This window comes from Helianthus annuus, chromosome 9, assembly GCF_002127325.2.
Source record: "Helianthus annuus cultivar XRQ/B chromosome 9, HanXRQr2.0-SUNRISE, whole genome shotgun sequence".
In the NCBI taxonomy this organism is placed as follows: domain Eukaryota; kingdom Viridiplantae; phylum Streptophyta; class Magnoliopsida; order Asterales; family Asteraceae; genus Helianthus; species Helianthus annuus.
Window position 1 is genome coordinate 100359972 of NC_035441.2, and position 25703 is coordinate 100385674.

The 25703-nt window shown below is 40.3% G+C and overlaps 1 protein-coding gene and 1 long non-coding RNA gene across 2 annotated transcripts; both read right to left on the reverse strand.

The window, feature by feature from the left end:
* Positions 1 to 233: 233 nt before the first annotated feature.
* On the reverse strand, positions 234 to 2794 carry LOC110877710. The gene is made up of 2 exons (XM_022125903.2): positions 2173 to 2794; positions 234 to 1011 (listed from the first exon to the last, which is right to left on the reverse strand). The coding sequence occupies exons 1-2, from the start codon at positions 2774 to 2776 to the stop codon at positions 482 to 484; spliced, it is 1134 nt and encodes a 377-aa protein (XP_021981595.2). The 5' UTR covers positions 2777 to 2794; the 3' UTR covers positions 234 to 481.
* A 1926-nt stretch (positions 2795 to 4720) lies between these two features.
* On the reverse strand, positions 4721 to 7766 carry LOC118481676. The gene is made up of 2 exons (XR_004865946.1): positions 7320 to 7766; positions 4721 to 5333 (listed from the first exon to the last, which is right to left on the reverse strand). It is a non-coding gene; the product is annotated as an uncharacterized LOC118481676 (long non-coding RNA).
* Between the last annotated feature and the right edge of the window lie 17937 nt (positions 7767 to 25703).

Consider the following 25703-nt stretch of genomic DNA (forward strand, 5'->3'; position numbering starts at 1 on the left):
TGAAAAATGGTAACAAAAATAAAACCTCAAAGACCTAGATACAGAAGGTTTTCTTTTTGTTGTTAAAGCACTCGATTGATGATGAACACAAACATTGCACTGGTGAATGAATTGTAAATGTTTTGAGATTTGATACTTTATACAAATTTTGTTTCACAATGATAACACTTGTTAGGCCTTCTAAATATATCCCAAAGCTTAATGCAATGATATTACAATATTACATGTTGGTTACATATAATTAAATCGCGTATAAAGTAGCGACCTCATAGAGTATATTAAACGAAGGACATTTCACATTTGACAAGATAATTATCATGTCCCAAAATGCCTTTATTTATCCAGAAAATAAATTGAAAAGTGATGTAACATTAAAGATGAATCAGACTTCATGATCGACAATAGTTATTTGTAATAGAATAAAACATGTTACGAACATCAACAAATAAACGTGAAGATCGTAATACCACTTAGCAACTGCTCATCTTCTGGGCATAAATATTGGAACCCCAATAAGTGAAGTCGAAATAAGATTAGCAGCTAGCTTCCCTACCTTCGTGTAACCACTAGACTGCTGCGGCGGTGGCGGCGGAGGATGGTGGATCATCACAGTTTGATTATTGTGCACCACATTATAACCACCAACAGCCGTTGCAGGTATCCCCATCCCTTGCTGCTGCTGCTGAAGCTGTTGATGTTGGTTGGTCACAAATTGTTGGTTAGTAGGCATCACTTGTTGTTGGTGGTGGTTGTTGACCATCACAGGTTGACTATTCATCCCTCCAGGATAACCACTAAAGCCCACTGTAGGTATTGGTTGCTGTTGCTGGTGGTGGTTGACCATCATAGGTTGACTATTATTATTCACTCCATGGAAACTACCGTAGCCCACAATAGGTTTCATTTGTTGTTGCTGGTGGCGGTTGATTGTATGGTTTTGATTATTATTCACCATCATAGGTTGACTGGTATTCGCTCCGTTATAACCACCGAATTGCATCGTTTGTATCCCTGGTGTCATAGAAAATATAATTTCAAGGTTTATTATTATACAACACACTAACTTTTTCTATGAAAATTTACGAGGAAATAAGAAGTATCAAATTCTCACACATTTGGCGGAACCAGAACAACTTCTTCGTCAGGGGTTATCATAAGTCTCTCTTTTCTAATGGCTACAACTAGAGAGTCTAAAACATGTTTTTGCCAAGAAAAAATCTCAGATTGTACATATAAAAATCTTACAAATTTCTATGTCTGGGGTCAGCGGACCCTCTTGACCCCCCTCTGGTTCCGCACGGCTAAATTAAATACCCTAATTTAGGACAAAATTCCGACAAGATAGATATGAACTGTAGGGGTGTTCATAAACCGTCCAAACCGCCAAAGGGTGGCCGTTTGAAGTATCAAGTACATACGTTCAAATCGTAGACATTTTGTCGGACATGTACAAGAAAAAAATACATTTCATACAATTTATACATGTAAATCTTTGTTATTTTGGGAAAGAGAAAAATAACTAATTCTGTAGGAAAACTTTCAATATCAATATTTACTTCTCTTGTTTCAACCTTTGTCACTCTCAAGACTAACTTGAAAAATTGAAAAGGATAATAATGCATTTCGTACAATTTGAATTTGCATGATATATCGAAACAAATCTAAAAGACTATAAATATCCAATTATTCATAGTTACCAAGAAAAATTTAATCATTTTATTTAAAAATATTTAAACAACAAACATATATAATTATATATCTAGGTTTTATGACTATAACTAAAAGTTAACCAGATAAAAACACCAATTAATGTTTGGTGGTTGTAAGTTTGGTATTAGCCGCTGGCTAGTTTTTAATAAATTGTCTTTTGTTGGCCGTTCAAAAAAAACACCAATAATAGTAGATGGACGAAAACCCTAAAAATGGACGAAACCAAGCCATAGAGATCGACCATAACCCGTCAACCATCAGCCGGTTTGGTTTGGTTTACGTTTATACAAAATGACAAATAGTTAGCCAAAACAAAAATCCCGTCAAAACGACTGAACTGGATCATGAACACCCTTAAATGATTTGATTAGATTAGATTTGCTTATTTGTAATTATGTATTCTGTATATAGTTGGTTAATAACACGTAATATATATCTTATGAGGTTTTCATTATTCTATACCTTGCATCTGTGGATGGTGGTTGACCATCATAGGTTGACTATTGCTTTGCATCTGCTGGTTCATCAACACCGGTTGATTGTTGTTACTCCCGCCACTAAAACCACCTACCACCGGCAGTTGACTAGGATCCAAAGTCAACGACTTTTCTCCTGAAATCTGGACACATAGAGCGTGCACATTAAACTCACATAACTGAACCTCACACATGTAACTAAGGCCATTAGTGACCCCTTTGCATACGTGGCATAAGTGCGAGTCTCCAGGGCGGTTAACGAGGGCGAGGTGGTGGTGCGGGTGGATGTTGGCTGAGATACGGTGGGGAGCGGTGGCGCATTGTCCATGAAGATCAAAATCACAAGCGGAGCATCGGTATCTTACGCCGTATCCACCGGTGTTGCAACCGTCGCAATTGAATTCAGTCGTCATGTAAAGTTTATGAAGAACATGTTGATGGATGAAGTGTTGGATCTGGAGTTGACCTGTTTGACTTGCAGATTTTGATCTTTGCAATGGAGCCATCTCTAATGAGGTATGGGTTGCAATGTAGAAGAGTAGAAGACAACTTGTTAAGCTAAACAAATTAATGCAAGATATAATGTACATATATTATATGAATAGGACGCATCGGTTGCGCTATGCGCATATAACGTGTATATATATTTGTGGGTCATCAAGGGGCAAAAGTGAGAGTACACTAATTTTAACGTTATTTTATTAATTTTGTGAAAAATAACGTTAAAAATTGAGGACGGTTAATCAATATGCATCGTGGCGTTGATAGCTGAAAGACAAAAGGCTACATGCGCTAATCAATTTTTTGTCCCGATTGCTGTGTGTTATGTGCCTTATGTCCAAGAGTTGATGCAAAACTACTATCGAGCCGGGGATCTTACTAGAAGCAGGCTCTCTATTTCTACGGGGTAAATGTAAGGCTGTCTACATCTTACTCTTCTCAGACCCTACCGTTGCTTTGCTATTCAGTGGCGGATCTAGGATTCCGACCAAGCGGTAACGTTTTATAAATAAGCGGTAACGAAATCGAAAAAACGTCAAATTTTTCTAAAATTTACACTAAAAACGTCAAAAATTTTCCGATCAAGCGGTAGCGGAGGCTACCCCTTGTTCCATAATACATCCGTCCCTGTTGCTATTGGTGGGATTTACCGAGGATAACGATGATGATAATATATGAATAGGGTACAACAATGTACAAACTTTAATGCGATATTTACAACTGCTAAAGCATCGTAGTGCAGGATTATTGGTGGAGTAGTGATAGCGTGTGTATTGGGTGGTAGACTTGGTCAAGTACGACAATATTTGCTATTATTAGTTTTGGAAAATCAATTGGTGTAGACTTTTGTGTACAAAAGGAATAAAACGACAAGTGGTGTTTGATTATAGTTAAGTGAAAGTCAACTAACCGAAAGGGTGGGCCAAATACAAGCGTGTTTCAGCCTCAAGTTTTGAGACGTCCAAGCATTTTTTTCGCACTCTTATCTTGTTTGTATGTGTTGCTAGAGTAGACGTGTCTATTGGTTCGGATTTTGGTTTCATTGTTTTGAAGATTTTGTGGCCAAAAACCGTTAACAGAGTCAAATCGAATCTGATTTTAACATAAAATGAAAGGGTAATTTGGGTTCCTTGGTTATGGTTCCAATCAAAATGGAACTGAATTTGGACTAAATAGGATTGTGAGATTGTTATTACATAATTCGATTTCGTTTTAAGTTTTAAACAGTTGGGATTAAAAACTAAATATGTTATTATTAATCCTTCAAGGAGAAATTGTTGGTATTTGTTGGAAACGAGTTGACGTTACCCGCGCGTTGCGACGGGATGTTTATTATTAAAGTCATTAGTATCACTATATAAGATGCAAACTTGGTTAGTTTACTAATATGTTATTATAGTGTGTACTATTTTGTTATAAAAAATTTGCTATTCTAAGAGAAACTTTTAAATTTGGTTTATAAAAGGGTATTTCATGAAGTAATGTTTCCTTACTATTAACCAAATAACCAATAATGTTAACTAAATAATCATTAACGTGTTGTGTTTTGACGCGTCTCCTCTCTCTTAGATCATGTCACAATGAATGTGCCTGTTTAAAGCCTTCTCATGGTATGTTACACGTTTTTGGGCGTTTTGGTTCGAAAGACGGTGGTAAAAGCGGTGGCAGAGGTTGTTACTTATGAATAAAATAAAAATTAAATAAATATTTTTTAAAATATTAATACCACACGTCAATCTCTAAAAACAAACAATTAAGACTACCACATACCAGTCAGTAAGTCCCCTTTCACGAAGATTCAGGCTACCATGTGTGACCCATCATCTAATCTAGCTTACATCTACTACACTCAAGTCCACACGAATCAGTTTAATAAAGCGTTTACAGTAAAGTTCACACGAATCAATCTAATAAAGTGTTTACAACAAAGTTTAGTTAACTTGTTTGGAAACTATTTAATTAAAATAACTTAATTTAGTAAAAAAGTAATTAGTTGTTTAAAATTAAGAAGTAGTTTTAAATTTTTTCACCCATTTACATTTAACCATATCACTAAAATAATAAATACAAAATAACTCTATTGTTCAAATATTCAAGTAAACGATTAAATTTTGCTTACATCAAGAACAGAAAAGGTAAAAATCAAATGATTTATGTTGAGTAGAATAGACGATGAGAAAAGCAATACCACTGAGAAAAGCAAATAACCTTCATTAATGGCTCCTTTCATTTTATATTTACTCCACTGGCACCACCACAGGGTCTCCCTCTCTCTCTCTCAACCCACTGATCGTCGGAGCAACCATCACGCCACGCCGCCACCGTCAACCAATGACACCACCCTTTTCTCTCTCCTCTCCTTCATCCTACCTTTTCTTTCTCTCTCCTCAGTAGAAACCCCAAAACAAAATCAACACCGGTGGTCGTGGATTCCGATTGACACAAAAATAATGAAATCCCAGTTCATAATCCAACCTGGGTTCGTACACTTCGATCGTTACTGGTTCGTCGCCGGCAAGATCTCATTTACCCGGCCGTTTCTGGTTCACGCTGGCAATTTCCTTTCTGGTCCGCACTGGCGTAGTCACATGGATTCGGTTGAGGGCCACTTTGTATTTTTGTTTAAAACCACGGGGCAACGTCACTCTGTATATGCAGATTCATATGAAAAAACGGTAAACTTGAGAATCGACGAAATGATTTAGCAATCTATACTAACACACATAAACGGCGCAACTCTAGCACTATGAATTTATTCCTTTGACTTTCGATTAAAAAAAACTGCATCAATCTAATTTGTGAAGGTTGTGAACGAAGGAGGAAGTTTTCTTTTAATAATCAAACGATCCAATAACAACTTATATAAACCTACAATTATCACTCGTTGTAAACACACATCCATCTATCTGACTGAAAACAATCACTCATAGGATTATTCAAATCAATTATACATCTAAATCATTTCTTCGTTATTATGTTCATCATACAACTACAGATGAAGAAATCAATCACACTATTTCACATCTAAATTAATAAATAAATAAAAACTAACAACAACTCGTAGAAAACTACAAATGGCCAGAAACAGATACTCATAGGATTATATGAATCAATTATGCATCTAAAAATTCTAAACCAGAATAGATTAGATAGATCAAATTAAAAAAAATCAAGCAAAAACACATTTATTTAATCAAGAACAATTCCAGCGATTCATAACCGTCAACACTTCATCTCTGGCGAGTCGTGTTGCAGTCTCTTCGTCTCCGATGAGTCATAACCACCGCCTCTTCATATCCAGTGATTTTTAACCGCCGTCTCTTTGTTATTATGTCATTATATGGTTACGTACAGATTCAATCACACAATTTTACATTTAAATAGATCGAATTTAAAAAAAAAAACAAAAACAAAAACACATTTAATAAAGCACAAAATATAGAGAAAAGGATGATAGATAGCTTGAAAGAGATGAAGCAAAAAATGGACACATAATAATATGAAAGAAGATTAAAGATTGCTTTGTACCATTAGGTTGGTCTGCAATAACATGATAATTAAACCGGTAATTTCTGGGACTTTTTTGCTGTTGGATTTTTTTTCACTTCTGTTTAGGATTTTTATATATGGATCCAATTCAGAACTTAATCCAGTCTTTCAAATAATAATAATATTCATCAAATATAGTAAATAACAGGATCATTGAATTGAATTCTTTTAAACATCTCTTTGATAAACGCAGATGTCCCTTTTAATTGATATTGCTTCACATGTTTAATCACTTATAGTTTGTGGGATGCTTTTAATGAACCGTTAGTAATACTTCATTTTATTTTTATATTTTATAACAATAAGGATATGCAAATTAAACAAGGCGTGGTACAATATGCCTAGCCCCTCATTTCATAGGAGATTATGTTTTTTTGTATGTACATATAATATATGAAGGGTTGTGACTTTTGATAAGGGGTGTACTATATTTAAAATTAGTTTAAAGTATTGTGACTTTTTGAAGAGGTGCGACTTTTCGAGGGGGGTGTTATACATTTTAAAAATAGTTTGAAGAGTTATAACCTTTTGAAAAGGTATGATCCAAAGTATCATCTCATAAGTTACTTTTTGTAGTATTATATAATATATAATGAACAAATGAAAGAGTATGAGTAAAATGAACTAAAGGATGTGATCTTTAAACAAATAAGAAATAACCTAAGTATATAATGAAAAGGTGTGAGTAAAATGATCTAAAGGTTGTGACTTTTAAACAAATGGGACATACCCTAAGTTGCTAATTGTATAAGGGTATAATTTCGAATAAAAGAGCTTTCTTTGCGTGCAAGGCGAGGAAACATGGAGTGGATAATTATAGAATATTTAAATATGTTTGGGTTTAATTATTTAGTTATAATTATCATGTCCAAAATAATAGGTTTATTAGAAATCCTAGTTATAGTCTAATAGGAGTGTTTAGATTATAAATACCATGCTTTGGGTATTAGTGATTGTAATTCAAGTTTTGAGTCAGTTTCTTGAATAATAATAAACGTTTGGGTGTTAGCCAAATACTTTGCAATTTCCGATTTACAATTCCGTTCGGTACCGATTCATCTTGAATTGGTATCAGAGCAATACCTGGGAACTAACTCACCTACGATCGAGCATAGGGTTGAAGGTGATTTCGCCGGAAGTTTGAGTTCAAGGATCGGCAGGTTGGAAACGGTTCTAGAAACTGTTGATTGTCCTGTCGTCCGATCGAAAGTAGGTTGGAAGCAGTTCTCTGAACTGCTGATTGTCCTGCGCAAACCGATCTTGAACCAAGCTAGACGCCGGCCGGAATCGGAACTTGCGTCGTTTTTAACTGAAGACAGAGAAGGAGACAGATTGAGCGTGGAGGCTGTTGTTGCATCTGTTGTCGGTTGAATAAAGGGACGTCTAAAAGTGGTCAGTGAACGGAGAACAGGATCCGCCAGAAGGTTTATCATAGAAGATACCATCACGTGATTAGGTGTTGGTGTTTTCTTATCTGTCAGACGTTTTCAAAAGGGTTATAAAAAGGATAGTGGGTTGTTAATTGGATTAACAGTTTTTTTTTGGGTTAGTCACTACGACCCACATAAGAATTAAATCCAATAAATAACTTTAATTCCAATTAGTCTTTTGTGGTGTTGTTGTTTCATTCGACAACAGTAGAGAAAACAAAAGTTTTTTTGTTTTGGATTTTTTAAGTTCAAGACATATATAGCTGTGTTTTATTTCGGGTTCGTGTTTGAAGTGGAACTTGGGAATTAAACGTGTAGACTGGAAGAAACTGAACCAGTTACATCGGGATCGTTTAATCTTACGTATAGTCGACAGAAGAAAAATATGGTTGGAAGCGATGGCGGCAGCGGCTCGAATACCGAGAAATCGGTTCCAAATTCAACAGCGCTTCAATGCCCGATGTTGAATAAGGTTAATTATACAATTTGGGCGTTGCGTATCCGCGCGATTTTTAACGTTCATGGCGTGTGGGAGGCCATTGAACCCGGAACTGAAACCGATATGAAGAAAAACAATATGGCGATTGCTTTGTTGTTTCAATCCATACCGGAAGAACAGATCTTGCAAGTTGGTAATATGAAGACGGCAAAAGAGATGTGGGATGCACTGAAAGCACGACATCTGGGAGCCGATCGGGTACGTGAAGCAAGACTACAGACACTCATGTCTGAATTTGAGGCGTTGAAGATGAAGGATTCTAGTACAGTTGATGAGTTTTTCTAGCCAGTTAATAGGAATGTCTTCAAAAGCGGCGTCTCTCGGTTCTATAATAGAGGAACAAAGGATCGTGAAAAAGTTTCTCAGTGGTTTACCAAGGCGGTTCATCCATATGGTAGCCTCAGTTGAGCAACTCGTGGATCTAAAATAGTTGCATTCGACGATGTTGTTGGTCGAATAAAGGCGTATGAAGAACGCATAAAAGATGAAGAATTGATGTCGGATAATCAAGGTACTCAAACAAAACTAATGTTTAATAATTCTAATGCCTCTTCAAGTTCTAGACAGACTTCACGCGATTCGAGTAAGGGACGCGGGAAAGGCTCGAACCGGGGACGTGGTGGTGGTGGTGGACGCGGTCGAAACCAATCTGGTCAAAATCGCGGGTCACAAAACGGGTCCAACGAAGGGGATAAACAACAAGGAAAGAAGGATTATTCGAAGGTTCAATGCTTTCGATGCGACAAGTTCGGTCACTTTGTTTCGAGATGTCCAGAGCGAAAGAAAGATAAACAAGCAAACTTGATCGATGCGGAAGAAATTGACCCGTCTTTATTTATGGTGCAAGATGTTCAAGAAATCGTTTACTTGAATGAGGAAAAGGTTATTCCAAAAAATTACGAGAACGGTTCGGAACAAAATGACTTGTGGTATTTGGATAATGGCGTGAGCAACCATATGACGGGTAATATATCTTTTTTTCTCTGAATTAAACAAGCGTGTTGGTGGCAAAGTTAAATTTGGGGATGGTTCTCAAGTCGAAATATGCGGGAAAGGGTCTATATTACTATTGGGTAAAACGGGGGAGCAAAGGACCGATATTTATTATATCCCTAGTTTACGTAGTAATATAATTAGTCTCGGTCAAGCAACGGAGTGTGGATGTGATATTTGTATGAAAGACGATTATTTATTAATGCGTAACGCTCAAGGCAAGGTGTTAATGAATGTTACTCGATCTAAAAATCGTCTTATTACGATTAAATTAAAAGTTGGAAAACCCGTTTGTTTGAAAGCTCGGATTGATAATGAAAACTGGTTATGGCACGCGAGACTTGGTCACCTAAATTTCGAGTCCATGAAACAAATGGTGAATAAAGATATGGTCGTGGGGATGCCAAAAATCAATCATGAAAATCAAATATATGATTCGTGCCTAGTCGGGAAGCATGAGAGACAATCTTTTCCGAAGACGGCGTCGTTTCGGGCAACGCGTGCCTTGGAACTTATTCATGGAGACTTATACGGTCCAATTTCTCTGAACACGATAGCGGGAAACAGGTATGTATTTGTTTTAGTTGATGATTTTTCACGTTTCATGTGGATTTTTCTTTTGAAGGAAAAAAGTGATGCGTTTGACACTTTCAAAAAGTTTAAAGTCATGGTCGAAGTGGAAGTTAGTAGAAAAATCAAGACGTTTCGAACCGATCGAGGGGGAGAATTTACGTCTCATGAGTTCAATCGGTTCTGTGAAAACGAAGGAATTATTCGACACTTAACCGCTCCATATTCACCTCAACAAAACGGGGTGGTGGAGAGGCGAAACCGTACCTTAATGGAGATGACTTGTCACACCCCGATTCCCACGTGTATCACCGGTGGGCCCGGTGGGGGATTGCCGTGACGTAGTTGGCAACAATATAGTCAAACCACAATATATAAATGCACAGCGGAAGCATAAAGATAAATATAGTTCAACCATTTACTGTAACATCAAATGTATCACAAGTAGTTAAATAGTATCCACAGGATGGATCAAAATAAATAAAAATATTGTTCAACAGATAAGACATCAAGCTTGCGAGACTTCTTATGATGCTAAGGAGCTAATGCCAGCCGATTTCGTGTAGTACCTGCACTTAATCTTTTTGGGAAAATACGTCAGTTTACACTGGTAAATACATTCAACCGACACTTTTGTAAAATGTTTAATAAAATTGATTCGAATGCTCGAGGCACAAACTCTTTTATAACTTGGGAGAATTATTTAAAATTATAATCTTGTGAACGAATTACATGTTCCTTCTATGCGTTCAGTAGCCCGGATCCTGTCCGGGTTAAAGATCAATAGACACACCACATTGCGTAAAACCGAGGTGGGTAAACCATCGGCTACGTCTTTTAATAGTATAGACATAATACCAGGTGTACGCCTACACCCGACTGTCAAGGTCGTGGCCATTTCTTCGAATGATGCCAAGGATATCCGGGACATGGTCATTAACCTCCCAAAGACTTTTAAGTAACAAGACTGTTTAAATGAGCCGATCAAATTATTCAATTAACCACCTAAGCGATGGAAGATTTGATGCTCAATCAAGCGGTATATTATATACCGTAACCCAAGCCCGTATAAGGGAAAATAAGTTAAAAGTATTTACCTTTGCAAGTATTGTCCTTAATCAGTTAAATCACAAATATCTTTTACTGGGGCTCCTATTCTGGAACGAAGGTTTTAAAATAACCTATTAGAATCCTAACGGGTCTTTATATTAGCCGTAGCCTAGACCGGTTAGTTTCGAGGGATAGCTACGGTTTAATCGCGTGAAAGGCGAAAACCGAGAATGGAATGTGATTCTAACCCAACAAGTTCGGAGACTTGTTTTATGCGGGTTTAATATTCACACTCTGAATCTTGGGGTCAAAATGATATGGTTTGACCCGTATCGGCTAATTTATGTAAACTAGTTACATAAGCCGAACCGTGCGCGCAATAGGCGCAACGGGTAACCGTAGGAGTCCTACACTGTTTTCCTAAGTCAATATACTTTAAAGAGGTTGTGGTATCAGTAGGATACCTTCCATAATGCCCGTAACGAGTTTTAGTTCATTATACGCCCCGTAGGGGTTTTCCGGTCATTTTAAAGACTTTTAAAAGGGATTTCTGAGTTCTACAGGAAACCTGAGTTTCCCGATCAGTTTAATAAGTCTAAAATATCTTATTTATTATTTAAAATCAGTAGCAACTGGAATCGGGTCAAAAGACCTTGTAGAACTCAAGTTTTGGCCGAAAAGGGCATATTCGGTGTTTACCGAACCGTAGCCATAACCGCAGGTTATGAGCAGGTTAAAATTAATTAAAAATCTTTAAAAATCCCAAAATATTATTTTACTACAGTGGGTAAAAGTTTTGGTGACGAAATCTTGGTTTAGGTAGGCGTTATGCTAATTGCGCCGTTTATTACAAAAGTTTCTTATAAATGCGCTATTTAGCATAACTCCCATTCTAGACCTCGGATTGGCGTGAAACTTTAGGGACATGCTTAGAATTTAGTAAGCAAGGTTATGGTCCCTTCACGTGTTCGAAATACTCGTTTTATTTTAAAAAGGGCGTTACGGTCAACTTTTAAGTAACTAACGGAAATGCGTAAAAGACTCGGACAAACAACGAACCGGTCACAGAGGGTGATACCATCACGTGACCTGGTCCTAAGAGAGTCCTAAGGCATATCTACATTGCACTAAAACGGGTCAGAACTGAAGTCAAAGCAAAAGTCAAACTTTTGTGACATTCGGCTCCGAACCGGGTCAATATAGCAAATGGCCGAATCAGACGAGCTTAGACAAGTTTATATACTTAATATCATGTTTTATGATCATCAAAACAGGTTTCATAGCATATACATTACAGATTATGTACAAAATTGCAAAATGACTTTCTGTTGACTTTTTAAGTGCACGTTTGACTCGACATTTGACATAGTTAGTGTGGTGATCAGGGGGAACCCTTTTAGAGGTTTATTACCCACATAAATACCAACACATAACTACTTTTGATTCGACAATTTACTGAACCATTCGTGATTTATCGCAAAGTCAATCGTTAGTTACGACGGATTGACTTTTAGGCTAAACTAAGCAAAAACAAGGCCATAGAAGGTTTGGCATACTTATAGAGACTTGATGTAAGACTTAGAACTAGAGAAGAACACTTTGGAGCTTCAGGAATGAGCAGAAGGTGTGTTTTGAAGTGTGTTCTTAATTGTGACTATACATGGCCTTTTATAGTGCATAAGGAGCCTTTAGATCATTACAACACACCCTACCATTGAGTATGGATCAATGGCAGGTGTCCTAAGGTGCTATGGGTCGAGTAGGGGGCGCCCATAACTCTGAGAAACCCATACTTAATTGTTTTACCGCTTTAAACAGCCAACAGCCAATTTTCTGTCGCTGGGCATCGCTTACGGACCGTATGGCTTGGGCCTTGCGATCCGTAAGCCAGTGGCGGATCTAATTTAATCATTCACCCCCTTACGGTCCGTAAGGCAGGACCTTTACGGTCCGTAAGGGTTGGTTTTTAAATCTTTTTAAATCTTTTGAAATGATTAATAAAATCTTTGGTAATTAATAACCTGACCTTTCGGGTTTGAAGGGGTAACTTTGCGATTTGGCCCTCGGTTAATTACAATTAAGGCCTCGGGTCTTTTATTCGTACAGTTAAGCCCCCGGTTAGTTCGATTATTATCCGAAAAGCTTTAATTTATATTGTTGACGCTTTTAACCCCTCGCTCACGAATTTGATCATAACTTTCTTGTTTTAAAACGGAACTTCGCGGTATTTATATAGTTCATTCTAGTGAGCGTATTTGACTGTTTACAAAGCTTCGGGTATGTCAAAGGGTCACTCAGAGGTATAATTACACATGTTGACACAGTTAACCCCTGCAGTTTGTAATCTCTCACTTTCTTCCGCGTTTCGCTTCCGTACGATCCATGATTTAATCGTTTGTAGGTACAAGCATCGTTTAGGGTTACTATACAGCATATTTACCCTTGGTTGACATTTATAACCCTCGAATTTACATACTTTCAAGGTTTGCCAACTTTAGTCCTTTATTTAATACACAATGCCACATGCAAACATAGGACACGTGTCAATACATTATTGGACACAAAATTTCGAGGTGTTACATCCTCACCCCCTTAAAATAAATCTCGACCCGAGATTTACTCAAACAAATAAGGGTATTTCTCTTTCATCGTGGCTTCAACTTCCCACGTGTATTCGGGACCTCTACGGGCATCCCATTTGACCTTTACAATCGGTACGTGCTTTCTTCGAAGCTTTTTCACCTGTCGGTCTTCAATCGACAAAGGCTTCTCTACAAACTTCGAGCTCTCATCTATATGCACATCTGTGTGTGGGATCACCAATGATTCATCAGCGAAGCACTTCTTTAGATTGCAGATGTGGAACACATTATGAATTCCATTGAGCTCTTCCGGTAAATTCAACTTATAGGCAACCGACCAGACACGTTCGATAACCTCAAAAGGTCCTATGTATCGCGGGCTCAGTTTACCCTTCTTACCGAAACGCATCACCCCCTTCCAGGGTGATACTTTTAGTAACACTTTTTCACCTACCTCGAAGTGAAAATCTTTACGCTTCGGATCAGCGTAACTTTTCTGCCTATCACGGGCAGCTTTGAGACGTTCCCGAATCTGGACAATCTTGTCCGTTGTCTCGAAAACTATCTCTGGTTCTGATAATTGGACCTCTCCCACTTCCGCCCAACAAACAAGCGATCTACATTTCCTACCGTATAATGCCTCGAAAGGCGCAGCCTTTATGCTGGTATAGTAGCAATTGTTGTAGGAGAATTCGATTAGGGGTAGGTTCTTATCCCAACTACCACCTAAATCGATAGCACATGCCCGCAGCATGTCTTCTAACGTTTGAATAGTAAGCTCACTCTGACCGTCTGTTTGAGGATGGTAAGCCGTACTAAAGTTCAAACGTGTGCCCAAAGATTGTTGGAAACTCTTCCAGAAATGAGACGTGTATCTAGTATCTCGATCAGAGATAATAGACATAGGTATGCCATGTAAGGCGACAATCTTATCAACGTATAACTGGGCCAATGTATCGGAGCTATAGGTCTCCTTGATGGGTAAGAAATGAGCTAACTTAGTCAGTCGATCGACTATAACCCATATTGTGTCGTTTCCTTTGCTCGTTTTTGGTAATTTGGTGATAAAATCCATAGTTACACACTCCCATTTCCATTCAGGGAATTCAGGCTGTTGTAGCAAGCCAGATGGCTTTTGATGCTCAGCCTTGACTTGCGCACAAGTCAAGCATTTGGCTACGTAGGCGGCTACAGACTTTTTCAAGCCTATCCACCAATAATTTGCCTTTAAATCCTGATACATTTTATCTGCTCCAGGATGGACAGAATATTTGGAACTATGGGCTTCCTGGAGGATAACATCTCGTAGTCCTCCATAAATAGGAACCCATATCCGCCCATTCAATCTCAAAAGTCCATCCTTGTGAAGAGTTAACTGCTCCTCAGTTACTCCTAACTTTTCCTTATGATAATTAGCTTCCAACACAGCCTCTCGTTGTGCAGCTAATATCCTTCCAATCAAGTTATTCTTTACTTCCATTCTCCTAGCATTGATTCGGATGGGTTTCATCCTTTCTTTCCGGCTCAGGGCATCAGCGACTACATTCGCCTTGCCGGGATGGTACTTGATCTCACAATCATAATCATTCAAGGTCTCCATCCAACGGCGTTGCCTCATGTTTAGCTCCTTCTGATTGAACAAATGTTGAAGGCTTTTGTGATCTGAATAGATCACAAACTTGATTCCATATAGATAATGCCTCCACAGTTTTAGTGCGAATACAACGGCACCCAGCTCCAAGTCATGGGTGGTGTAATTCTTTTCGTGCACCTTCAACTGTCTTGAAGCATAGGCAATCACCTTGCCTTTCTGCATGAGTACACACCCCATGCCAGTGTGTGACGCGTCGCAGTAAACTACGAATTATTCGGTACCTTCCGGTAGCGTCAACACAGGAGCGTTGCTCAGCCTTTGTTTCAAAATATCAAAGGATTCTTGCTGCTTAGGGCCCCAAATAAACTTTTCCTTCTTCTTGGTTAGAGAAGTTAAGGGCGCAGCAATCCTTGAGAAATTCTCAATGAATCTTCTATAGTATCCTGCCAATCCCAGGAAACTACGGATCTCTGTGGGCGTCTTTGGCTCTTGCCAATTCATGACCGCCTCTACCTTAGCGGGATCCACTTGGATACCACTCTCACTTACGACGTGTCCAAGAAATTGGACTTCTCGTAGCCAGAATTCACATTTAGAGAATTTGGCATAGAGTTTCTCGCGATGCAGCAATTCGAGAATACATCGTAGGTGTTTCTCATGGTCGGCTTTATTCCTTGAATAGATAAGAATGTCGTCGATGAATACGATGACAAATTTGTCCAAGTACGGCTTACAGACGCGATTCATGAGATCCATGAACGCAGCCGGTGCATTTGTGAGCCCAAAAGGCATCACTAGGAACTCGTAGTGACCGTAGCGAGTCCTAAATGCTGTTTTATGCACGTCTTCATCTCTGACCTTCAGCTGATGGTAGCCCGACCTCAAGTCGATCTTCGAGAAATAGCTAGCCCCTTGCAATTGATCAAACAAATCGTCGATCCTTGGCAATGGGTATCTATTCTTTATCGTGACTTTATTAAGTTCACGATAATCGATGCACAGACGCATCGATCCGTCCTTTTTCTTCACAAACAGGACAGGTGCTCCCCAGGGAGACGAACTAGGCTTGATGAAACCTTTTGCTAACAGTTCATCCAGCTGGGTCCTCAATTCCTTCATTTCAGTCGGTGCTAGCCTGTAGGGTGCTCTAGCAATGGGAGCTGCTCCAGGGATGATATCTATTCTGAATTCCACCTGCCTATCTGGTGGCAACCCAGGTAGATCTTCGGGGAAAACTTCTGGATACTCCGAAATGACAGGAATGTCCTCTATCCTCGATTTGGGCTCGTCTATAATTACTTGTGCCATGTAGATGACACAGCCTCTTTTTAAGCATCTTGAAGCTTTGAGCATAGTTACGTTCTCGGGCAGTCCATACTGCGTATCCCCTCGAATGGTGAGCGATTCACCAGTCGGGGTCTTTAGCACAATTTGTTTTCTATTGCAGACTATCTGGGCCTGGTTGTGCGCTAACCAGTCCATGCCCAGAACGATGTCAAAACCAGCTAGATTAAAGGGAAGTAGAGATAAAGGAAAAGAATGGTTCTTAATGGATATCATACATCCATCTAATATAGTGGAGACGGTTTCTATAGTGCCGTCTGCTAGCTCTACCTCGTATTTCACATTTAGGGTTTTGATAGGCATGTTTAGCAGTTTGCAAAATTTTTGGTCTACAAAGGATTTATCAGCGCCTGGATCGAAAAGTACTCTTGCAAATATATTATTTACGAGAAAAGTACCTGTGATTACGTTGTCGTCCTGCAACGCTTCCTTTACATCCATTTTGAAGACTCTAGCGTTATTCTTTTTGGTTTCCTCGGTCTTCTTGGCGAGCTTGGGGCAGTTGCTTCTGATGTGCCCCTTCTCACTACAGTTGTAGCAGGTCGCGTCTTTAATCTTCTTACAGTCCACAGTCTTGTGGTCTTTGGACTTGCACAGTCCACAAGTATGCGTCTTTGACTGGGACTGTGAGTTCGGCCCAAACCTGCATTTCCCAAAGTGGAATTTTTGGCAGTTTTTGCACTTGGGCTTCTCTCCGGTTTGTTGCCCATCTTTTCTCGATTTTGTTCCTCTCTTGCCATCACCGTTCCCACGGTGCTTCTTTCCCGACCTTCGCGAGGTATCATCCTCACGCTTCCTCTTTTCGGCCTCTTTGTTCCTCTACGATCTCAGTCGGACCGCGTCCATCGTGAGGGAGAAAGAGAGGTCAGTCACAGACCTGAAGGTCGTTGGCCGAGAGGCCTTCACACTAGCCTTTATCGCGGGTTCTAACCCCCCGATAAAACGAGCAATCCTCCTTGGTTCCGGGGTGACTAGGTAAGGAACCAAGCGAGACATCGTATTGAAGCTCGTTAAGTAGGCCTGGCAGTCCAGATTTGTCATCACCAATGACACAAAATCGGACTCTATCTTCTCCACCTCATGTTGAGGGCAGTAATTTTCTCTGATGAGAGAAACGAATTCCTCCCACGTCATGCTGTAAAGCACAACTTTTCCCGAGGCCTGAACCAGCGCCCTCCACCAAGCTAGGGCCTCGCCCTTAAACGACTGTGACACAAACTTCACTACATCCCTTTCAGCGCAGCCACTGATGTCCACCACTGTGTCCATCTCATCCAACCATGTCATACATTCGACGGCACCCTTTTCCCCCGTAAAGTCTCGGGGTTTACAAGATACGAAGTACTTGTATGTGCAGCCCCTGGCACGGGAAGCATCAGTATACTCCCTCTCGCGACGAATACTATTTTCATTCGACGAGTGATTGTCGTCGTCCTTTTTGGGCTTGGACGAGTGGTTATCGTCGTCCTTCTTGGTTTTGGATAGTGGTTTGCTGTGGGTTTTTGAGTGTGTCTTTGGCTTTGATGGTGGTTTGGAAACTGTTCTGCTTCGAGATTCTGTATATTGTCGATCTAGAGCTGCTTGCACAGCGTTGTCGACAAGAGCTTTGAGTTGAGCGCCCGTTAAATTTATTTGGGCATTATCATAATCATCTTCATTTGTATGACTACTCCCTCCATTAGGATTTGCCATAGTAGCTTGTATCTGCTGCAGAAGATAACGAAAATTCTATTTAGGAGTTTATCATTGAATTGTCTTTTATGGCAATTCATTAACCATGGTAACGAAGACCATATCCGGTTAATTTGTTACTCACTTTATATTTAGGATTTGAACACACTTATCCTAATCACAATTAATATTGCTAGCGGCATAAAAGCCTAGTCACGAGGACGTTATTATAATATTTAGCCGAGATTACGGAGAATCAAGGTATGAAGGTTTGAACCGTAGTCCTTTTACTCCTTCTGACAGGGAGTCCTAAACCACCACTGTCTTTTGCCTTATTATGACAATATGTTTGGCCCGTAGGCATTACATCACTAACGGATGATTAATAAGGGATCATCTTCATTGATGATTTAACCCATGATTTATTATATCATTAATTTGGGTTTTGGAATCCTTTAAGGGATTCTTGTATAAGAATGACGTGTGTGACTTTAACGAATCACTTCTGTCATGATTGTTAATCATGCTTACAGAGGTTAACAGGGAATCTGAATCTTTTAATTAGGTCTTACCGTCTTGGCCGGATCTTAAAAGACACCTGGCTAGGTTTCACTCTGAAGATTCTTTATTTAGGCAGATCAAATTAAAAGGAATGGTTTTGATTTATTTCATATATAGTAATAACAAAATGAAATTCATAATATAACATTCCATAATTTTGATACGATTACATACCGCCCTAAACGGGACTTTTAAATAGTACACTCCTACATAGAGGTTTAAAATAAGTGACAAGTCCACGCAGGGACTAATACAAGATAAGTGTCCACGCAGGGACTAAAGATAAGTCCACGTAGGGACTGGAATACGATAAACGTCCACGCAGGGACTTATTTAAAATAAACATTACATTGGAACATACATAAGGACTAATGGTCACGTTTCTTTTTCTTGCCCTTCAGTAGGTTTGCTAAGCCCTTGAGGAATCCTCGGTGGCTCTTACGTTCTTCCTCGAAGTCTCTTTCCACACGGCTCAAGCGGTGGAGTATTTCTTCTTGTTCGGGAGGAGAGAAACGTGGTTGTGGCACCTGTTGCGGAACTGGAGGTCTAGGAGGTGCTGGACACCCATGAGCTGAGTAGTCCGGTATTCCCATGTGTCCATATGCTCCGTCTGGATAGCGGGCATTATACCTAGCCCCTACCACATATGGGTCGCGCTCATAGTTGTAATTGTAATGTGCTTGTGATGACGGTTCGAACGGGTTGTAAGCCGTTGGACCCGTATATGCAGGTATTGGGTGGTCATACCCAAATGGTGGCAAAGTTGGTGCAGCTGGTGCGGAGTTCGCCTCCTGTACAGGACTTGAAGGTCCTTCTTCTTGTAGTGGCGGGTAGTGGCTACTACTAGAGTGTCGAGGGGTGCTGTAGTGAAATTCCCCTCCTCGGGTGGACATACGAGCATTTGTCCTCCTACGCCTTGGCGGATCAGGCATTACTGGCTGTACCGGTGGCGGAGGTGGTGGCGTAACTGCCACGAAACGTGGATCCTCGGAGGGATCTCGCGGATGTTGCGGTTGTTGTGATGTCTGTGGCGTGTGGTACCACTCGTGTTGATTAAACAATGCCATGAAGCTATCTGGTCCCTGATAGGGTGTACCATGAAAGGATGACCCATCAGAGATTTCTATTGGATGCGTGGGCGTACCACGAGTAGGTTCTGTCGGATCAGTATCCTCGTCCATATGATCTTCGGGGAAGTGATCTTGTGGTCCTAGCGGAACAAAGCCTGAAGGTTCCTGGATGTAGTCAGCTGGATTAAACTGACCTCTGAAGTATGGAGTAGGGTCGTCAAAATTTCGGTGCGATACCGAACGCTGTAGAGGTATGAAGGAGGGTTGCGGGTTGTTGGGATCATTTTCGGAATTTGGCCCGAATGAGTACCGGTATGATGGCGTCGAGATATGCGAGGTGGAACGCCTCGCAGGTTCATAAAGGTCTCTTCGCCTCTGTGGTTCTTCACTCCTTGTGGTCGAAGGAGCTCGCGTATTTGAAGGTCCGGCTTCGTGATCGTGATGAGTAAACGATCTCTCCTCTGCCTCTTCTTCCCCTTCCTCTTCCTCGGAAAATCACTGGCGGCATATTTCCTGCTTTTTAAAACTTTAAATAACAGAAATAAAAGAAAAAGACAAACTTGGAATAACAATTCGAATTTGTCCTGTGTTCTTGTCTAGACTCAAGTATGTGCAATTGTGTCACTGAGATTAAACACATTAGGATAGTGTTTAATTCACTCAATGTTGGCTCTGATACCAACCTGTCACACCCCGATTCTCACGTGTATCACCGGTGGGCCCGGTGGGGGATTGCCGTAACGTAGTTGGCAACAATATAGTCAAACCACAATATATAAATGCACAGCGGAAGCATAAAGATAAATATAGTTCAACCATTTACTGTAATATCAAATGTATCACAAGTAGTTGAACGCTAAGCCCTTGAGGAATCCTCGGTGGCTCTTACGTTCTTCCTCGAAGTCTCTTTCCACACGGCTCAAGCGGTGGAGTATTTCTTCTTGTTCGGGAGGAGAGAAACGTGGTTGTGGCACCTGTTGCGGAACTGGAGGTCTAGGAGGTGCTGGACACCCATGAGCTGAGTAGTCCGGTATTCCCATGTGTCCATATGCTCCGTCTGGATAGCGGGCATTATACCTAGCCCCTACCACATATGGGTCGCGCTCATAGTTGTAATTGTAATGTGCTTGTGATGACGGTTCGAACGGGTTGTAAGCCGTTGGACCCGTATATGCAGGTATTGGGTGGTCATACCCAAATGGTGGCAAAGTTGGTGCAGCTGGTGCGGAGTTCGCCTCCTGTACAGGACTTGAAGGTCCTTCTTCTTGTAGTGGCGGGTAGTGGCTACTACTAGAGTGTCGAGGGGTGCTGTAGTGAAATTCCCCTCCTCGGGTGGACATACGAGCATTTGTCCTCCTACGCCTTGGCGGATCAGGCATTACTGGCTGTACCGGTGGCGGAGGTGGTGGCGTAACTGCCACGAAACGTGGATCCTCGGAGGGATCTCGCGGATGTTGCGGTTGTTGTGATGTCTGTGGCGTGTGGTACCACTCGTGTTGATTAAACAATGCCATGAAGCTATCTGGTCCCTGATAGGGTGTACCATGAAAGGATGACCCATCAGAGATTTCTATTGGATGCGTGGGCGTACCACGAGTAGGTTCTGTCGGATCAGTATCCTCGTCCATATGATCTTCGGGGAAGTGATCTTGTGGTCCTAGCGGAACAAAGCCTGAAGGTTCCTGGATGTAGTCAGCTGGATTAAACTGACCTCTGAAGTATGGAGTAGGGTCGTCAAAATTTCGGTGCGATACCGAACGCTGTAGAGGTATGAAGGAGGGTTGCGGGTTGTTGGGATCATTTTCGGAATTTGGCCCGAATGAGTACCGGTATGATGGCGTCGAGATATGCGAGGTGGAACGCCTCGCAGGTTCATAAAGGTCTCTTCGCCTCTGTGGTTCTTCACTCCTTGTGGTCGAAGGAGCTCGCGTATTTGAAGGTCCGGCTTCGTGATCGTGATGAGTAACGATCTCTCCTCTGCCTCTTCTTCCCCTTCCTCTTCCTCGGAAAATCACTGGCGGCATATTTCCTGCTTTTTAAAACTTTAAATAACAGAAATAAAAGAAAAAGACAAACTTGGAATAACAATTCGAATTTGTCCTGTGTTCTTGTCTAGACTCAAGTATGTGCAATTGTGTCACTGAGATTAAACACATTAGGATAGTGTTTAATTCACTCAATGTTGGCTCTGATACCAACCTGTCACACCCCGATTCTCACGTGTATCACCGGTGGGCCCGGTGGGGGATTGCCGTAACGTAGTTGGCAACAATATAGTCAAACCACAATATATAAATGCACAGCGGAAGCATAAAGATAAATATAGTTCAACCATTTACTGTAATATCAAATGTATCACAAGTAGTTGAATAGTATCCACAGGAGGGATCAAAATAAATAAAAATATTGTTCAACAGGTAAGACATCAAGCTTGCGAGACTTCTTATGATGCTAAGGAGCTAATGCCAGCCGATTTCGTGTAGTACCTGCACTTAATCTTTTTGGGAAAATACGTCAGTTTACACTGGTAAATACATTCAACCGACACTCTTGTAAAATGTTTAATAAAATTGATTCGAATGCCCGAGGCACAAACTCTTTTATAACTTGGGAGAATTATTTAAAATTATAATCTTGTGAACGAATTACATGTTCCTTCTATGCGTTCAGTAGCCCGGATCCTGTCCGGGTTAAAGATCAATAGACACACCACATTGCGTAAAACCGAGGTGGGTAAACCGTCGGCTACGTCTTTTAATAGTATAGACATTATACCGGGTGTACGCCTACACCCGACTGTCAAGGTCGTGGCCATTTCTTCGAATGATGCCAAGGATATCCGGGACATGGTCATTAACCCCCCAAAGGCTTTTAAGTAACAAGACTGTTTAGATGAGCCGATCAAATTATTCAATTAACCACCTAAGCGATGGAAGATTTGATGCTCAATCAAGCGGTATATTATATACCGTAACCCAAGCCCGTATAAGGGAAAATAAGTTAAAAGTATTTACCTTTGCAAGTATTCTCCTTAATCAGTTAAATCACAGATATCTTTTACTGGGGCTCCTATTCTGGAACGAAGGTTTTAAAATAACCTATTAGAATCCTAACGGGTCTTTATATTAGCCGTAGCCTAGACCGGTTAGTTTCGAGGGATAGCTACGGTTTAATCGCGTGAAAGGCGAAAACCGAGAATGGAATGTGATTCTAACCCAACAAGTTCGGAGACTTGTTTTATGCGGGTTTAATATTCACACTCTGAATCTTGGGGTCAAAATGATATGGTTTGACCCGTATCGGCTAATTTATGTAAACTAGTTACATAAGCCGAACCGTGCGCGCAATAGGCGCAACGGGTAACCGTAGGAGTCCTACACTGTTTTCCTAAGTCAATATACTTTAAAGATGTTGTGGTATCAGTAGGATACCTTCCATAATGCCCGTAACGAGTTTTAGTTCATTATACGCCCCGTAGGGGTTTTCCGGTCATTTTAAAGACTTTTAAAAGGGATTTCTGAGTTCTACAGGAAACCTAAGTTTCCCAATCAGTTTAATAAGTCTAAAATATCTTATTTATTATTTAAAATCAGTAGCAACTGGAATCGGGTCAAAAGACCTTGTAGAACTCAAGTTTTGGCCGAAAAGGGCATATTCGGTATTTACCGAACCGTAGCCATAACCGCAGGTTATGAGCAGGTTAAAATCAATTAAAAATCTTTAAAAATCCCAAAATATTATTTTACCACAGTGGGTAAAAGTTTTGGTGACGAAATCTTGGTTTAGGTAGGCGTTATGCTAATTACGCCGTTTATTACAAAAGTTTCTTATAAATGCGCTATTTAGCATAACTCCCATTCTAGACCTCGGATTGGCGTGAAACTTTAGGGACATGCTTAGAATTTAGTAAGCAAGGTTATGGTCCCTTCACATGTTCGAATTACTCGTTTTATTTTAAAAAGGGCGTTACGGTCAACTTTTAAGTAACTAACGGAAATGCGTAAAAGACTCGGACAAACAACGAACCGGTCACAGAGGGTGATACCATCACGTGACCTGGTCCTAAGAGAGTCCTAAGGCATATCTACATTGCACTAAAACGGGTCAGAACTGAAGTCAAAGCAAAAGTCAAACTTTTGCGACATTCGGCTCTGAACCGGGTCAATATAGCAAATGGCCGAATCAGACGAGCTTAGACAAGTTTATATACTTAATATCATGTTTTATGATCATCAAAACAGGTTTCATAGCATATACATTACAGATTATGTACAAAATTGCAAAATGACTTTCTGTTGACTTTTTAAGTGCACGTTTGACTCGACATTTGACATAGTTAGTGTGGTGATCAGGGGGAACCCTTTTAGAGGTTTATTACCCACATAAATACCAACACATAACTACTTTTGATTCGACAATTTACTGAACCATTCATGATTTATCGCAAAGTCAATCGTTAGTTACGACGGATTGACTTTTAGGCTAAACTAAGCAAAAACAAGGCCATAGAAGGTTTGGCATACTTACAGAGACTTGATGTAAGACTTAGAACTAGAGAAGAACACTTTGGAGCTTCAGGAATGAGCAGAAGGTGTGGTTTGAAGTGTGTTCTTAATTGTGACTATACATGGCCTTTTATAGTGCATAAGGAGCCTTTAGATCATTACAACACACCCTACCATTGAGTATGGATCAATGGCAGGTGTCCTAAGGTGCTATGGGTCGAGTAGGGGGCGCCCATAACTCTGAGAAACCCATACTTAATTGTTTAACCGCTTTATACAGCCAACAGCCAATTTTCTGTCGTTGGGCATCGCTTACGGACCGTATGGCTTGGGCCTTGCGGTCCGTAAGCCAGTGGCGGATCTAATTTAATCATTCACCCCCTTACGGTCCGTAAGGCAGGACCTTTACGGTCCGTAAGGGTTGGTTTTTAAATCTTTTTAAATCTTTTGAAATGATTAATAAAATCTTTGGTAATTAATAACCTGACCTTTCGGGTTTGAAGGGGTAACTTTGCGATTTGGCCCTCGGTTAATTACAATTAAGGCCTCGGGTCTTTTATTCGTACAGTTAAGCCCCCGGTTAGTTCGATTATTATCCGAAAAGCTTTAATTTATATTGTTCACGCTTTTAACCCCTCGCTCACGAATTTGATCATAACTTTCTTGTTTTAAAACGGAACTTCGCGGTATTTATATAGTTCATTCTAGTGAGCGTATTTGACTGTTTACAAAGCTCCGGGTATGTCAAAGGGTCACTCAGAGGAATAATTACACATGTTGACACAGTTAACCCCTGCAGTTTGTAATTTCTCACTTTCTTCCGCGTTTCGCTTCCGTACGATCCATGATTTAATCGTTTGTAGGTACAAGCATCGTTTAGGGTTACTATACAGCATATTTACCCTTGGTTGACATTTATAACCCTCGAATTTACATACTTTCAAGGTTTGCCAACTTTAGTCCTTTATTTAATACACAATGCCACGTGCAAACATAGGACACGTGTCAATACATTATTGGACACAAAATTTCGAGGTGTTACATGACTCGAAGTATATTAAAAGCGCGACAAGTTCCTAATTTTATGTGGGGGGAGGCGGTGAGGCACTCAACCAATTTAATAAATAAAACTCCAACACGAGCGTTACACGAAGACAAAACACCGTACGAGATGTTAAAAGGAAAGAAACCGGATCTTCAATTTCTTAAGGTTTTCGGATGTGCCGCTTATTTAAAAATTGTTGGCGGACATCTTCCAAAATTAGACGATCGTTCGACTCGTCCAGTTTATCTTTGAGGCGAAAAAGGTTCGGGGGCGTATCGTTTATACAATCCAACGACTCGAAGAATTGTTGTGGGTCGAGACGGGGATACGGAGTTTGATGAAACGCGTGGTTCGAATTGGGGAAAAAATATTGCTTTTAATGACAAAGAGTCTCGCGAACCGGGTATGTTTTGGGTAGATTTTAATGGTGCGATTGACACCGGAGATGGAACTGTCAATACCGAAAATGTTGGAACGAATTCTGGATCAGAATCGTCAGGTTCATATGATGATGGTGGACCTTATACAACAAATTCTATGACTAACAACTCAG

Bases quoted from the DNA above. Each gene is read 5' to 3' on its own strand.
- LOC110877710 (XM_022125903.2), bottom strand. From the start codon at position 2,776: ATGTACATTATATCTTGCATTAATTTGTTTAGCTTAACAAGTTGTCTT. The intron at 1,012-2,172 runs GTATAGAATAAT...CTATGACACCAG, and splicing joins CCACCATCCACAGATGCAAG to GGATACAAACGATGCAATTC.